The sequence below is a fragment of the Ursus maritimus genome, unplaced genomic scaffold (assembly GCF_017311325.1).
Source record: "Ursus maritimus isolate PB19 unplaced genomic scaffold, ASM1731132v1 scaffold_20, whole genome shotgun sequence".
NCBI lineage: Eukaryota > Metazoa > Chordata > Mammalia > Carnivora > Ursidae > Ursus > Ursus maritimus.
Genome location: NW_024424453.1, coordinates 24,239,382 through 24,254,809, shown reverse-complemented (window position 1 = coordinate 24,254,809; position 15,428 = coordinate 24,239,382). Strand labels below are relative to the sequence as shown.

Below are 15,428 nucleotides of genomic sequence, written 5' to 3'. Positions count from 1 at the left end.
CGGGCGGGGGCTGCGTGTGCGGTGCCCGGGGGCGGGTGGCGGCCTGCACCGGGGGCACCTCAGGGGACTTGAAGCGCCACAGAGTCGGCGCGCTCGCAACTGGCGGCGGCTGAGCTCTCGGCTTCCGAGGAGGAGGCGCCCGGTCCTCCGCGAAGGGAGCAAGGCCACGCGGCCTACGTGGCGAAGCCGGAACACGCGCTCTGCGTGGCCCAGAGCCTCCCGCGGTGCACGGCGGCCAGGTGAGCCCCGCGGCCCAGGTGGGGCGGCCCCGGGCCGGGCCCCAGAAGCCCCTGCGCGCAGCCCGGGCGTCCCCGCTGCAGCGCGGCGGCGGCGGCGGCCATCTCCGGGCGGCGGCGGCGGCGGCGGGCGCTGCGAGCGGTGGGCGGTGTCCACGCGGACCGTGAGACGGGGTCGGTGAGGCGCCGGGCCGCGCCGGGGGTGTTCCGGGCATCTTCTGTCCGCCGGACCGAGGGCAGAGGCAGGCACCGGGGGGCGGGGGCAGGCTGCGGGTCGCCCCTCCTGGCCAGGCCCTGCGACCTTAAGATAATATCCCTCCAGCCCGTTTTCTCGTGGACGCCTGAGCAGACTGTATTTTGCAGAGCCTAGATCATAAGGTGCTGTAACTTGGCTTCTTTACCTAAGAATGCAACACGCGCAGCTACCCGTGGCTTTGCGTGGTTTTCTGCGTCCTTCGTATTGGCCGCACTGGACTGCGTTCGTGTGTCCAAGTTGACCGCAGCATGCATCCCCGGGGCCTGGCCCGGGCTGGACGTGCAGTTGGTTGAGTGACGGGACTGTGATTTACTTGGTGGACTGCCTCCCTGCTGCTGAACGTGGTTTTCAGTTTGTAGCTAATACAGAAAGCAGTTCGTTGCGCACTGTTACGTCTGGTGTGTTGAGCGCGATTATTTGTTTAGAGTGGATCTCTCGTAAGGCTTGTGGTTTACGTTGTAAAAATGCTCCTCGGAAAAGTTACCGGTTCTTGTACCTCTGGTAGCATCTGAGACACCTGGCTCCTGGAGCTTCCTGACCAACTTTGCAAGAGGTCCCAGTGCTTCACATGGGTCTGGACGTACAGTGTTAACACCTGTTTGTTCAAGAGTGACATTGTGGCTGGCCTTACCTAGAGCTTTTGCTGAAAAGGGAACTATGAATATCTTAGTAGTTTTTAAAACGGACTTAGGTTTAGCTTGGACAGACCATTACAGCCCCCAGTGCGGTTAAACCCAAGTTCAGGCAAAATTCAAGCTGGGTTAGATGAACAGTGGAAACGTCCTAATGGTTAAGTCTTACTCTAAACATGACCGTTGAAATTGCTAGGGAAGAGATTTTGTTTTAAAATTATTTATTTGAGAGAGAGAGAGAGAGAGAATGAGTGGGAGGAGGGGAGGAGGTAGAAGCCGACTCCCCACAGAGCAGGGAGCTTGACGGACGGACTCGATCCCAGGACCCTGGGATCATGACCTGAGCGGAAGGCAGACTCTTCACCGGACTGAGCCACCCAGGCACCCTCTAGGGAAGAAATTTTAAAAGATTATGCTGATGCCTAGATACTCAGAAAGCTTTCTTCAAAGACATGTAAAAATTTCAAGTGAGTGACATCATCCTCATCAGTGAAAATAAATGGAGTTTGTTTTTCCATTCTTTTCATTTACACTTTTATTTTTTAATTTATTTTATTTTAATTTATTTTCTTTTATTATTTTTTAAGTAGGTTCCATGCCCAGCATGGAGCCCAAAGTAGGGCTTGGATTCACCACTCTGAGATCAAAGCCTGAGCTGAGATCAAGAGTTGGATGCTTAACCCCTGAGCCACCCAGACGCCCCTTCATTTACACTTTTAAAATTTTGTGCTAAAATAGAGGGAATTTTCTTTGTAATGATCATTTTTCAGTTTGGTCGCATGATCCTGAAAATTAAGTATATGTAAAGAGTTTAAGAATGACAGTGCATTAATTCCTTTCCCTAGGGTTTTAAACCAGAGTCTTCTGTGGCCTTCGCACCCATTCGGTAGGGGCGGATCCTTTCTCTGTGGGCCCGTTCTGTCCTTTACTGCTTCCCTTTACAAGGACACTCCCATGGCTCTGTCATAATCATCTTTTGGTCTCTCTAGGGCCCCTCTCTGAGCTTAGTGTCCAGCTCAGTTCCCGGCACGTAAGTGCCTGAAAACTATTAGCATGGTGAAAGAATTTAGAGTATGACGTGCTTATTAAGTCCAATTTGTAACTTAGAGATGTGTGACAGATATTTCTCCTTTTTCCAATGAGTAAGGTAGATATTGGGGACAAGGACAGTTGTGATCATCTTTTGGTTATAGATATAGTCACATTCCAAGAAACACTACCAGCAGGGCACCTCGGTCTTTCCTTTTTTTAAAAAACAACTTTGTTGAGGTGTAATTCACATACCATACAATTCACCCATTTAAAGTGTACAATTCAATGCCTCTGTATATTACAATGTTATTTTTTTTAGGTTGTGGTAAAAAACATATGACATAAAATTTGCCATTTTAACCGTCTTCAAAGTACAGTTCAGTGGGATTAAGTACATCCACAATTTTGTGCAGCCATCACTATTTCCAAAACTATTCAGCACTTTAGATAGATACTCCATAAATAAATAAACGTAAGAATGAATGTCTATAGTTTAGGGAAAATTTTCAAGAAATAAATGTGGTCTTGATTTCTCACTTCCCTTCTAATTTGTTGTGTGTCTTTTATACTTCTATATGAAAAGTTATTATAATTAAGATGGTACCATGCCTTATCGTAGTGTGATAATATTGAAGTTCCTTATAATGGGAAACTGAGCAGTTCTTTCAAGTTTGAATGCTGAGTTACTGAACTTTCTACGGTCTCTTAAAGTTATAAAGCAAAATGTGAATGATAGCCCTAAGCCCTCTCTGATTTGCAAAGGATGGCTCATCCGAGTTTATATTATGCTATTTGGCTTCCTCTATTGCTGTGTATTCTCTTTGCTTTTGTAAGGATACCCTCCACTTTCCTAGGAGATATCCTAGGGCTTCTTAAGATGAGAAAAATGCACAGATTTGTAAGGTGCCCCCAAACAAAGGGATTTATTTTAGGTACAAAGTGTTTGAATCTTTAATTTTTATTCTAAAATTTTTATGTTTTCCTGGCCTGCTGGATGCTTTTATCAGTGTTAATCTCTTCTTTAACATCTTTTTAAAAACAGTTTTTGGCTTCTGGCTGTTTCCAGCTAAAGAAGTTTGGCAATCTCCCATTTTTAACAAGGGGCGAGCACCCTTGGGCATCTATAGGGAGAAGGCTAGGCCAGAGTAGATCTGGGGAGCAAAAAATAGTTGGTTATTTTTCAGTGGGTTTGGGAGAGATACAGCTGTTAATCCCAAATCTCCAAACGTGGAGGGTTTCCTATGCATGTGTGAATATATGTGTGCTTCTGATCTTAGTAAAATTTAATTAGTATTACACCCCAGTTAATTCTGAGGTAATTGCATGGGAGTACTGGGCTCTAGTTCTGGCTCAGGCCCTACTACTGACCTGAACAAACCACATAACTTTTGTGGATTTATTATTGGCACGAGTAAATTAAGGGGGCCTGAGTAAGTGGGTAAATTCAGTTTGCTGTTGGAAAGCAATCTAGCATATCCTTGGCTGCTTCCTGCAAACTAGTCATTTCTTTGAAGGTATCTAAAAATTTTTTAAATTAATTATTTATTTTTTAAATTAAGTAAGCTCTTAATGGGGGATTGAACTCATGACCCCAAGATCAACAGTCTCGTGCTCTACCAACTGAGCCAGTCTGGTGCCCCTAAAATATTTTTTAAATTATATATCCCACCGTAATACATAGCCTTCTAAAATTTAATATGAAGATTACATTTTAAATTGGTTACCACCCTGTAACATTGATGCTTCCTGAAGATGTGAGGATGCGTGTTGTTTATCCTGGAGTTTTATGTATTCCCTGACCCACTGCCTCATACCCTTGGGGCTTCTTATACCTCAATTTGAGAAGCACGGGACCCAGAGGACCTCTAGGTCTCTTGCAGCTCTGATATGGTATCATATTTGAAATAAACTAGAGTCTATTCTCTAGTTTTAGGAAATTATAAATTTATAACAGGGAAAAATATGATCTGCCAATTTGCATGACAATTTCTTTTCCTGAAAACTGGAGATTGCAATTCTATTGTATGTAAAAGCTGTCTCATCAGAAACAGCATGCAATTTGAGAAATGGATTGCAAACTTAGAAAAAAAACCCTTTGCAGATGTTATCTTTGTTGCTCTCAATCTTTCTTTGCTGCAATTCTGCTTTTTTCTTTCCTGCCTGCTTATTGGATTAAAGACTGTTTTGCCAACCATGGCATCTGGAGATGACAGTCCTGTCTTTGAAGATGATGAAAGGTAAATGTCCTGCATGGCAATGAAACTAGCTTTTGAAACTTTGAAGATTGTTCTTATCACTCAAGAGTTATTTGTCCAGGCTACTTTGTTAAGGACACAGTTTGTAAACTTGCAGAATGCATGGTTTTGTTTTTCTGTGATTTAGAGCAAGGGTAGTAAACACCTGGCGTGGAGGTGGACACAGTGGGACACATCTTTTCCCATAGGGCCTGGGTGTAAGGTCTCCAAATCTGTGTTAGCGAAAAGTTCTCGGCTATCACTTCAAGATGATATAAAATCCACTTACCATTTCTGATTTAGAGTATACAAGGACATTAGAGTGAATAAAGAATAAGATGTAGTTAAGAGAGCAGGCTCAAAGCATATTCTGTGTAGGTATTACATAATATATAGCATTCACACAGGGCACAGATATGATAAATATTATGTATTTTATATAAATATCAAAAGTATGTATTTAAGTTGTGCCAGACAAAACATTATGACAAAACAGAATCCTTGATTTTTTAAATAAGATTACTATAGTAAAGACAAGAATTACCATTTTCCATACATTTTTATCTCTTTTATTATAGGACATTTCTTCTATGACTTCTCCTCAGTATAATAAATTAGAACCTTTTTTGTTAAAATGAATCCTAACTGGTTTAAGTATGAAAGGTCTTGGGAGTTCTTGTTTTGGAGTGAATGGATCTGAAAAATAAATACCAGAATTAAATACTGTGCTTTTTAAATGGGATTGTAGGGAAGAAGTAGAGACATTTTACTGACCTTTCCAAACATTATTCTGTAGCCCAGCTTAGAATACTCTCCTGGATAAACTGATAGGTTCTTAATCCTATTAATATTAAGGTGACTTTGGAATTATCTGACTATATACCCATATATAGTAGTTTCATCTTAAAGGAAGAGCGCGTAAGAGGGAGAGGATTTATATGTGCTGTGAGTAGAAATTCTTAGGTACTGTCGCTTTAATATCTTGTAACTTGGGGTTTAAAAAATCTGATATTTTCATCTTGGAAATATTAATTGGTTATTTTCTTACTGTTTTGGGCCTATTGTCATTGCTTTATTTTATTCCCTTAGCCCTCCTTATAGCCTGGAAAAAATGACAGATCTGGTAGCCGTTTGGGATGTTGCTTTAAGTGACGGAGTCCATAAGATTGAATTTGAACATGGGACCACATCAGGCAAACGAGTGGTATATGTAGATGGGAAGGTAGGAAAAAATAAGTTACTTTTTTGAATGTGGTCTACATAGAAGCTTGATTTTGTTAACATAGATTCTTGATATGTAAATTCAAGGCTTTTCTCTCACATTGATTATCTTTATATTTGGGCCTGGATCATGTTGTTGGCCAGAGCAAACTAATACTCGTTATAGAATCCATAGACTATAACATTTAAACGTCAAGTGCTTTTATTTCCTAAAATATTTGAATCATGAAGTAATAAAATTACATCTAAATAGCACTGCTATTTACTCACTTTAATTATAGCGTTTCTAAAGCTAAATATTGCATTTTCTTCCATTTGTGTGTTTTTGACTTTTATATTTTATTGCTTAGGAAGAGATAAGAAAAGAATGGATGTTCAAACTAGTGGGCAAAGAAACCTTCAGCGTTGGAGCTGCAAAGACAAAAGCAACCATTAATATAGATGCCGTCAGTGGATTTGCATATGAATATACTCTGGAAATTAATGGGAAAAGTCTCAAGAAGTATATGGAGAGCAGGTCAAAAACCACCAATACTTGGGTATTACATTTGGATGGTGAGGACTTCAGAGTTGTGTTGGGTGAGTGCCATTTCTGCAGAAGTTACTGGCTTTTTATGATGGTTGTTACTTAGTTCCCCTAACCATCCAGACCCTTTATGGGAGCTGTGAGTAGAGAGTGTGTGTGTGTGTAGGTGTATTTCTGATGTGTCCTATGTGAACAAAATATTCATTCAAATGACTGATTTATATGAGAGCCGGATTTTGTAGTGATGGATTTGAGGATTGTAAACAGGTTTTAAAAAAGAAATAATGATGTAGACATTTGTTATTTTTTTACTATTGATATTTCTCTTTAAAACGATGTCTAGGGACCGTTGGAGATTTAAGATTGATCAGTAACAAAGGAATTTTTCTGTAGGTAGCAAGAGGTTTAGTACCACAGCACATCAAAATTGTCGAAGTCCAGATAAAGTAGATTAAAAAATAAAAACTAATAAGCCATTGATCTTTAAGCTAACTTCTTTTGTTACGGATTGCTGTCTATGTTGTTTCCACTGGGCCTATAAAACTGAAGAGGCAGGTACTTACCAGTTACTTTCTTTTCTGTCTTCTGGTACTCCCAGTATTTCCTGCTTCTCATATCATTAAATTAAGACCATTTGGATTATCTATTAATTCATTGATTCACTCATTTAGGTACGCTACTAAATACCAGTTAGCGTACCAGGCACTGAGGATACGTAGATGAAGAGATGTTGTCCACCATGCCTTTAAGGAGTCTACTGTCTAGTCAAATGCTAGCATGGACCTTTTTAAAAAAATTTTTTTTAAGAATGAAAATGTTGGGGTGCCTGGGTGGCTCAGTTGGTTAAGCCTCTGACTCTCGATTTCAGCTAAGGTCATGACCTCGCCACCGTGGGATCAAGCCCCACATTGGGCTCTGCACACTCAGTGCGGAGTCTGCTTCAGATTCTCTCTCCCACTGTCTCCGGCTCACTCTCCTCTCTCTCTCTCAAATAAATAAATTAATAAAATCTTTAAAAAAAAATGTTTGGGGTGCTGGCTGGCTCAGTTGTTGGAGCAAGTGACTCTTAATCTCAGGGTCATGAGATCAAGCCCCATGCTGGGTGTAGAAATCACTTAAATAAACTTTTTAAAAAATGAAAAATGTTTATCAAGGAATAAAATGTACATAGTTGGGGGTGGAGGAAACCCAGAAACTCCCGTGTAGCTTATTTATTGAAGAAACTGGATCAGTTTGTTTTGAAGGGTTTCCTGTGGTCTGGATTTTATTGATTGCACTTCCGTGATGTTTCTTTTTCTTTTTTAATATATATAATTTTAAAGATTTTATTTTTAAGTAGTCTTTATACCCAAAGTGGGGTTTGAACTTACATCCCTGAGATCAAGGGTCGCATGGTCTATCAACTGAGCCAGCCAGGCGCTCCCTCTTCTCTGTTTCTAATGTTTCCTGTACATTGGTCGTTGACTAAAGAATTGGTCAAATTTAGGTTTGATTGTTTTTTCCTGGCAAGACTACTTTATAGTTTTGTTATATCAAGAAACACATGGTGTTTGTCAATTTTTTTGATGTTGGCAACCATCAATACCTAATGTTTGCATCCAGTGATTTCTTAGCAGTTGCCAAATGGTGATATTCTAGAATATTTCTAAAATGAAAGACTTCCTGTCATCCACTATTTGGTTGCACAGAGGTAAAATTTGTATAAGAAATGCAGAATAACACTTGTTTTCATTTTACTAGTATTCAAAATACTGAATTGGCTCCTTATTTTCCTCTAAAGGTAATTGTTTAGGTTGGGTTTTTTTTTTAATCATTAACTCATGGATTTAAACAATTTGATGTGTGTTGCAGCATACTGAAGTTATTATTCTTATTGACCTTCAAATTGTCCCAATTTTGGCCAATGGTGTGCTCTTTAGATTCGCTCCTGAGTCCTTTTGACACATCCTTGGTAGACTTTGAAAGCTTCCTTGCTATCTGGTATGACAAGATGTCCTAGGCTTACTTTGAACATTTTTTTTTTTTTAAGATTTTATTTATTTATTTGACAGAGATAGAGACAGCCAGCGAGAGAGGGAACACAAGCAGGGGGAGTGGGAGAGGAAGAAGCAGGCTCATAGCAGAGGAGCCTGATGTGGGGCTCGATCCCATAACGCCGGGATCACGCCCTGAGCCGAAGGCAGACGCTTAACCACTGTGCCACCCAGGCGCCCCAACTTTGAACATTTTTTACTCAGACCTGGAATCACCCTTTTTCTCCAAGAAGCCCTGGTTTCTCTTAGAGGAAAATGGTATTTCAAGAGCATGATCTGGGCATACGTTAAAGATGTTCATTCATTATTTCTAGAGAAGCTGCAGGCAGGCAGAGAGAAGAGGCTGCAAGGTGCACGCACTCCAGGACCGCCTATGACTCACCGCATCCACGTCTGAGCCATAATGATTTAAACTTTATCACGTAGGTTCTTTTGTTGACATACATGCTTGAACAGGTGCTATACTCATATGATTCAGAAATTAAAATGATACAAAAAAAAGATACACAGAGAAATCTGCTTCCACCCCTATTCCTATCTACCCTGTTCCCCTGATAAATATAAGCTCTTTTTAATAGTGAATCCTAATAGAGACACTGGAAGTGTTTCTTTATTCAGATTCAAGCCAATACAAAAATTTAATACTACCTCATTTCATAAAAACATTTATTGACTTACTCATATATTCTGGGGATCCTCTTATAACCGTACATAAAGAGCTTTCTCATAATTTTTTTATAGCTGCAGAGTCAATCTCAATGGTAAATAAAATAGCTCATTTAACTCGCTCCTGACAGTTGAGCACTTAGGCTATTTCTAATCTGTTGCTGTTGGAAGCAGGGTTGGATGAATAGCTTTGTTCATACGCCTCTTGGAATATAACTGACATATCTCCTTAGCATAACATCCCAGAAGTGGGAAAATAGGACTTCTGGGGCCAACATAACCGCGCTTGTCATGTGAGTGGATTGTACACCATTGCCCCTCCTGGTGCTTTTACCATTTTGTGCTCCCAGTACCCATTTCCCCACAGGTTCTCCAGCTAAGCATGTTGTCAGATCTTAAATGTCTTAAAATATTCTGCTGCGCGAAAAATGGTATTTCAGTGTTGTTTTTATTTGCCTTTTTCAAAATTAAGTGAGGTCGAGCGTCTTTTCATGTTTGAGGCCCTTTTGTTCTCTTCTGGTAATGCATCTTCATGTCCTTTGACCCACTTTCTGTTGGGTTGTTGGTCTTTTTCTCCTCGATTGCTCAGAGTCTTTATGTTGGTAAGATTAGACTTTTGTCAGTGCTGTGAGCTTCGCTTATTTTTTTCCAGTTTGCCATTTATTGTATGACTTTGCTTATGTGTGTATGTGTTTTTTTAAATGATGCAGAAATATTCTTTGCTTTTATGTAGTCAAATTTATTCCATTTTGCTTTTATAGCTTCTGGGTTAGCAGGTTTCTTCAGAGGCACATTAATAATAGCTTTACAGAGGGGCACCTGGGTGGCACAGCGGCTGAGCGTCTGCCTTCGGCTCAGGGCGTGATCCTGGCGTTATGGGATCGGGCCCCACATCGGGCTCCTCTGCTGGGAGCCTGCTTCTTCCTCTCCCACTCCCCCTGCTTGTGTTCCCTCTCTCGCTGGCTGTCTCTATCTCTGTCGAATAAATAAATAAAATCTTAAAAAAAAAATAGTAGCTTTACAGAAAATCCGAGTACTGCACGTGTTCAGCAGGCATACTAGATAGAATTCTAGTCTTCACCACCGTCGTGGCTTCCTTGAGCACTGTACGCTCTGCTCGGGGGCTGGGACAAGCTAGGTTTCCCTACAGTGGCGGCTGCTGATGCTCCCACCCAGGCTGCCACTAGGGCAACCACTGGCCACATCTCCTGGGCCCCTCGGCTCTCTCTCCCTTTAGCCCAGCTCAGAGGCCTCTCTCCGCTCTCTGAGGCTGCCGCCTCAAGGTGTGGGGAGAAAAGAGTCCCTATTAGACTATGTTCCTGAGGTAGATGGCCTGTTAGAAGCAAGCCCCTGACTGGCACCTCAGCCTTGACCTGCAGGCAAGGTTTTGACCCCTGGGCCTCTCACATGCACACAGGTCCCGGTTCAGGCTTCATTATAACACCCACAGCTCATCTTCTGGCTGCGTGATGAGTGCAGTCTTCTCTTCCGCCACCTGCCAGGACACTAATATTCACAAGTGGGTCTGGGGATCCTACCCCAAAATGCACACGTGTTTGCGCACACGTGCACACACGTACACGCCTCCCGAAGTGAGCCCTGACACCCTGACTAATGCCCTGGTGGCTCATGGCAGCATTTTCTCCATAGTGTCAGCGCGGCCCACTAGGTGTGCCTGTGTTTTTTCTTATCCAATAATTTTCCCCCAAAATGAAAGCATTGCAAAAATGAATAGAGATTATTGGGCTATCCAGTAGGAAATTTTTTTTTTAAAGATTTTATTTATTTATTTGACAGAGATAGAGACAGCCAGCGAGAGAGGGAACACAAGCAGGGGGAATGGGAGAGGAAGAAGCAGGCTCATAGTGGAGGAGCCTGATGTGGGGCTCGATCCCAGAACGCCGGGATCGCGCCCTGAGCTGAAGGCAGACGCTTAACCGCTGTGCCACGCAGGCGCCCCTCCAGTAGGAAATTTAAGATTAAATTTCTAAGCCTGAATGCTGTCCATCCTACGTGAACCCTGTCACAGCCTTTCTTGGTGGCCTCTTTGTGCCGTCATCCAACTGGCTCCGTGTGAAAGGCAGCGGGGATCGTCTGGTCACTGATGACAGTCTGTGTGGCGAGGCCCCTCCTCACACTCGTTTCTGTGCATCCTCAATACTGAAGTTTGTGTTGCAGTGTGTATTTTGTTCAACAGGGCTTCATCCATTTGTACTGGGGTCGTGATCGTCTCTTAAGAGATTGTTTTGTTTCATTTTTATTTTGTCTGTGAACGAAGAGTAAACATAATTTCTTCAAATTTAGAATTGGAAAGCCGTGAAAAGTTAATGGAGTTTTAGAAATCCAGTATATCAAAATTTTCTTAAAATAATAAGGAATTAACTTTATCTTTGAGTCATAGATTATAATTTTTTTTTGGTTTGTTATTTTTACAGAAAAAGACACTATGGATGTATGGTGCAATGGTAAAAGAATGGAGACAGCAGTAAGTTGACCCTTTGATTACTCCTAGCTTGGTGGGTAAGGGTTGCCACTGAAACATTGCGGTGTTTCCTAATGGTGGAGATTGATAATTAACCAAGGTCCTCTCGGTGAAGAACGAGAAGGAGATGAAGTTCTCCTGACTCCACATTCTGAAGACCTTTCTGGGACAGTGCCTGGGGCAGGGAGGGCTTGGAAACGCCCTGTGCTGAGAGCTGGCCCCAGCCTCACACGCTGCATTTCCTCTCCTGGACCAGGCTCTGTCCTGAAAGGAATCCACACACCCAAACTGCCCCACGGAGGCTGGCATCCTCCCGTGTTTGTCCAAGTTAAGGCTGGGCTTTGGTCTGCAGCTCCTCGAACCTGCATGCCCAGGAATCACCTGGGGTCTTGTGACAGTGCGAATTCTAACATGCCCCCGGTGGTGCCAATGCTGCGTGCCAGCCCATGGGTCACACTCTGATTGGGAAGGCTTGACACCATACCCTCAAAACAGATAGTACTTTTCTAAAAGTGACGTTTTTGAAAAAGAAGCGTGCACACAATGTCAGATGACACGAAGGCAGATAGGAAAGGCCCTGTCACAAACCCCAGAAGACAAGTGGAATTTGTAGACCAGCAGTGCCAAGAGGCTACCCCACTCATTGTGGCCAGGCATGATGACATCCCCATCTAACCCCAGAGGGCCGGCCTTTGCTGTCAGCCGCTTGCATTGTCACGGCTGTGCGCGGGATGACCACTGGAGCGATGTCAGCGAGAATGGAATAGTGGTGTGCGTAGCGTGGGGAGCAAGCGGAAGCAGAGGAGACCATCGTGGGAAGCATGGAGTGTGGGACTAGGAGCTGCAGTCCCTGGGTGGAAATTCCCTGGGGCTGGGGGGTCTGGTGGCAAGCGGGGGGTACTATCCCTGGTCCCCGCCTTTCACGCTGACTTCCGACAGGAACACAGGGCTAGACATGACGAGACCCACTCTGCTCTAGTCGTGTGTTGGCTAGTTGCCCACGGTGGGTGCTGCCCTGGTCTCCTTCGTCTGTTGGAGGTACAGGAAGGTGAGCGGAGCTCAGAGGGCAGGAGGTCTGGGGTGAGTTCATTCGGCAGCCTGTCTGGGACCTCCCTGCTGGGTCTCGTGGCCATCTGCTTCTGAGGAAGCGCTCTGCCAGAAATGAAACGTTCCGGAGATAGAGCTTCTGTCTCTCTTAATCGTGGCATGAATTCTTGAAGGGTTATCTGACCAGGGTGCTCAGGATCCGTCGCCGGATCTTGAGCCTCTCACTGTCCGGGATAGATCTACAGTTAGACTCTTCTTTTATGCCGAGAGGTTTGGAGGGCTCTTCAGTGTTTTATGGCCCCTGTGGAATAGCTTCAGTTATCCTTAGCATGGATCAGGCCCCTACTGGACCTTCCTGTCCTTTCCTTCCTACCCTGGAATTCTCTAGATGCCAAGAATCGGCAGTTTTGAATCCTGTTCCCTCCCTCCCTCACGGAATTCTCCAGTGCAAATGTCAAGAGAATGTTGTGGTGTGGTATTGAGGATGTGGCTGTAAATAAGAAGTGGAGAGTAGTGCTCATCCACAATGTCTCTGTTCCTCAGTAATTAGCAGGGAACCCCAAGTGTTTGGACAATAACTCTTTACAACCCAGTTGCCTCCTCATTATAACTACAACCTAATTTGCAGAGTCGTTTCTGCAGCTCCTTCCCCAGTATGGGCACACCTGCTCTTGCCGCCCGTGAGCTACAGTTTATTTTCTCCTTCTTCTTTCCATCTAAAAGCATTATGACCAAGATTATGTATCTGGCAAATCGTGCACCCGCAAGGTCGTGCCGGTGGTGTCAGTACACCTCCAGTAAAGAGCCCCTGGCCACATTCTCCCCACAGCTCAGAAAAAGCTCTCCCTGGTGCGTCCCGTGCTTTCTTAGGCTGGCCGTTAGCCGTGGGGCCTCGCTCCGTCTGCTCTGGCTGCCAGGAAGCTCAGAGCCACGTTTTAAGTCTGATGGTGGCTTCTTTGCTTTCCGGCGTACTCCACTTTCATCCTCCAAGCCTCCTGTTCTTTCTTCTCTGTACTGCGGCCCCTATCTTTTTAGGACCGATCTAGATCAGTCCTGTTCAGAAAAATATAATATGAGCCACAGGTAGGAGTTTCATGTGTAACTTTTCTTTTTTGTCATGTGTAACTTTTCTAGTAGCCACATTTTAGAAGTTTTAAGGTGAAGTTCATTTTAATATCTTTGATTTAAATCAGTATATCCAAAATATAATTCAACATCAGTATAAAAAAGTTGTAGAGTTGTTTTACATTCCCTGTTTCATTCTAAGTCTTCCACACCGCGTGTGTATTTTGCACTGAAACAGCACATGGCATTTCGGACTCAGCACATTTCAAGGGCTCGATTGTCACCCGCAGCTGGTAGCTGCTGTGGCGGACAGAGCAGGGCGAGATTGCGTAGTGCTTGGTTTTATGTTATCTGTGTATTTTACTTAAGTCGCCTTATGTTCTGAGGAATCGGGTGCTCAGAGTGGGTAAGAACAATTCTGTCCCTTCCTGACTGGGGCCTCCCGCAGTTATTTCACCACTCCGTGCCTTGATCCCCTCGTCCGTACAGTGAGGGTAGTAACAGTGTCAGGGTTATGGCGAAGGTGCAATGAAGTTATGTGTGCAAACTGTGCTTGATATAGAGTAAGTGACTCGGTGTGAAACAAGTGCTTGCTATCATGCTTCTCATTTTTACTTTTAAAAATAGCCAGTGTTGTTACATAGCGCATGTTATAGATACACAGCCACGAGATATAAGGGGTTTTTTCCCTCCGAAACTTAAGAATGTTCAAGGTAGTAAGCAGGTACAAATAAGAAACATTCAGTTCACAGCAGAGATGTGAAAGCATCTAGTGATACAGGCTTCTAACGAATTTTCCTAAGTTTAACCTTTAGCTAATAGGTACCTTATTATGCCGCCCTTTTTAGATGGTGTTAGTGCTCTAGGCAAAGATAAATGTTTCTGGAACACTAATTCCTCCTTCTTTTGTTGGCCTAGGGTGAGTTTGTAGACGACGGGACTGAAACTCACTTCAGTGTTGGAAACCATGACTGTTACATAAAGGCAGTCAGTAGTGGGAAGCGGAAAGAAGGGATTATCCATAGTCTCATTGTGGATAATAGAGAAATTCCAGAGATTCTTGAATGACTTCATGATAGTGAACTTTAATCTTAAGAAGTAAAGATCAAGACTTTTAAATTACTGTGGTAATTAAATATGCTTAATATGTACTTTTCAGTACACTTAGCCTGCAGGTGTTTATTTTTTAGTTACTTGAAACTGTAGTATTCCAAAGGTCAAAAAAAATTATGTACAATCATAAGCATTGCAATTTATTTTGTAAATAATGTAAAATGTTTTAAAGCCAAATGGAAAATAAGATGTGGACCAAAATCACTCATGTTTTACAAGAGGAACTTTTACTATAATAAACACTATAAAATAAAATTGGTGCTGCTTGATTTGTGTTTCTAAAAATGGATATCTTCATTTAAAATTTTTTTTTTATTTTTAGAGAGAGAACACACATGAACCAGGGGAGGGGCAGAGGGAGAGAGAGAATCTCAAGCAGAGTCCGTGCTGAGCATGGAGCCTCATGTGAGGCTTGATCTCATGACCCCGAGATCATGACCTGACCCGAAATCAAGAGTCGGACACTTAACCAAATGAGCCACCCAGGCGCCCGTCTTCATATATTTTTAACTTATGCAGGTAGAGTGTTAATTTAAAGTATTGGTACATAATGATATGATTAGTTTAACTGGAGAAAATGAGAAACATTTTCTGTCTGGAAACCTTAAGAAATGCCAAATAGTGTCATATCAGAATTTAATTAAAAACGGGTTTCTGAAAATGTAGTCATTTTGTTTCATCGGCAGTGAGGACAACAAACAAAGGAAGAAGCAAACTTCTTGACAGCAGCCTGCCTCAGGCACATCCTCAGGCCGCGCTGGAACCTTCCGAGTGGCGCCTGGTGTGGGTGGTAGCAGCGGCGTGAGGCAGGCCCGGCCCCGCACACTCACCCGGAGAGCCGGCCTCGTCAGCACAGCGAGCGCCCGAGATTGTGCACTCGGTACT

At 43.1% G+C, this 15,428-nt stretch overlaps 1 protein-coding gene across 3 annotated transcripts; it reads left to right on the top strand.

The window, feature by feature from the left end:
* Positions 1 to 107: 107 nt before the first annotated feature.
* FAIM (Fas apoptotic inhibitory molecule) lies at positions 108 to 14,798 on the top strand. Of its 3 annotated transcripts, none has more exons than XM_040636768.1 (5): positions 108 to 239; positions 5,480 to 5,612; positions 5,962 to 6,190; positions 11,272 to 11,321; positions 14,349 to 14,798. In XM_040636768.1, the coding sequence occupies exons 2-5, from the start codon at positions 5,502 to 5,504 to the stop codon at positions 14,496 to 14,498; spliced, it is 540 nt and encodes a 179-aa protein (XP_040492702.1). In that variant the 5' UTR covers positions 108 to 239; positions 5,480 to 5,501; the 3' UTR covers positions 14,499 to 14,798. The 3 variants fall into 3 exon arrangements, with proteins under 3 accessions (XP_040492702.1, XP_040492703.1, XP_008706215.1); XM_040636769.1 differs by lacking the exon at positions 108 to 239 and adding an exon at positions 310 to 410; XM_008707993.2 differs by lacking the exon at positions 108 to 239 and adding an exon at positions 501 to 614.
* Positions 14,799 to 15,428: the final 630 nt, after the last annotated feature.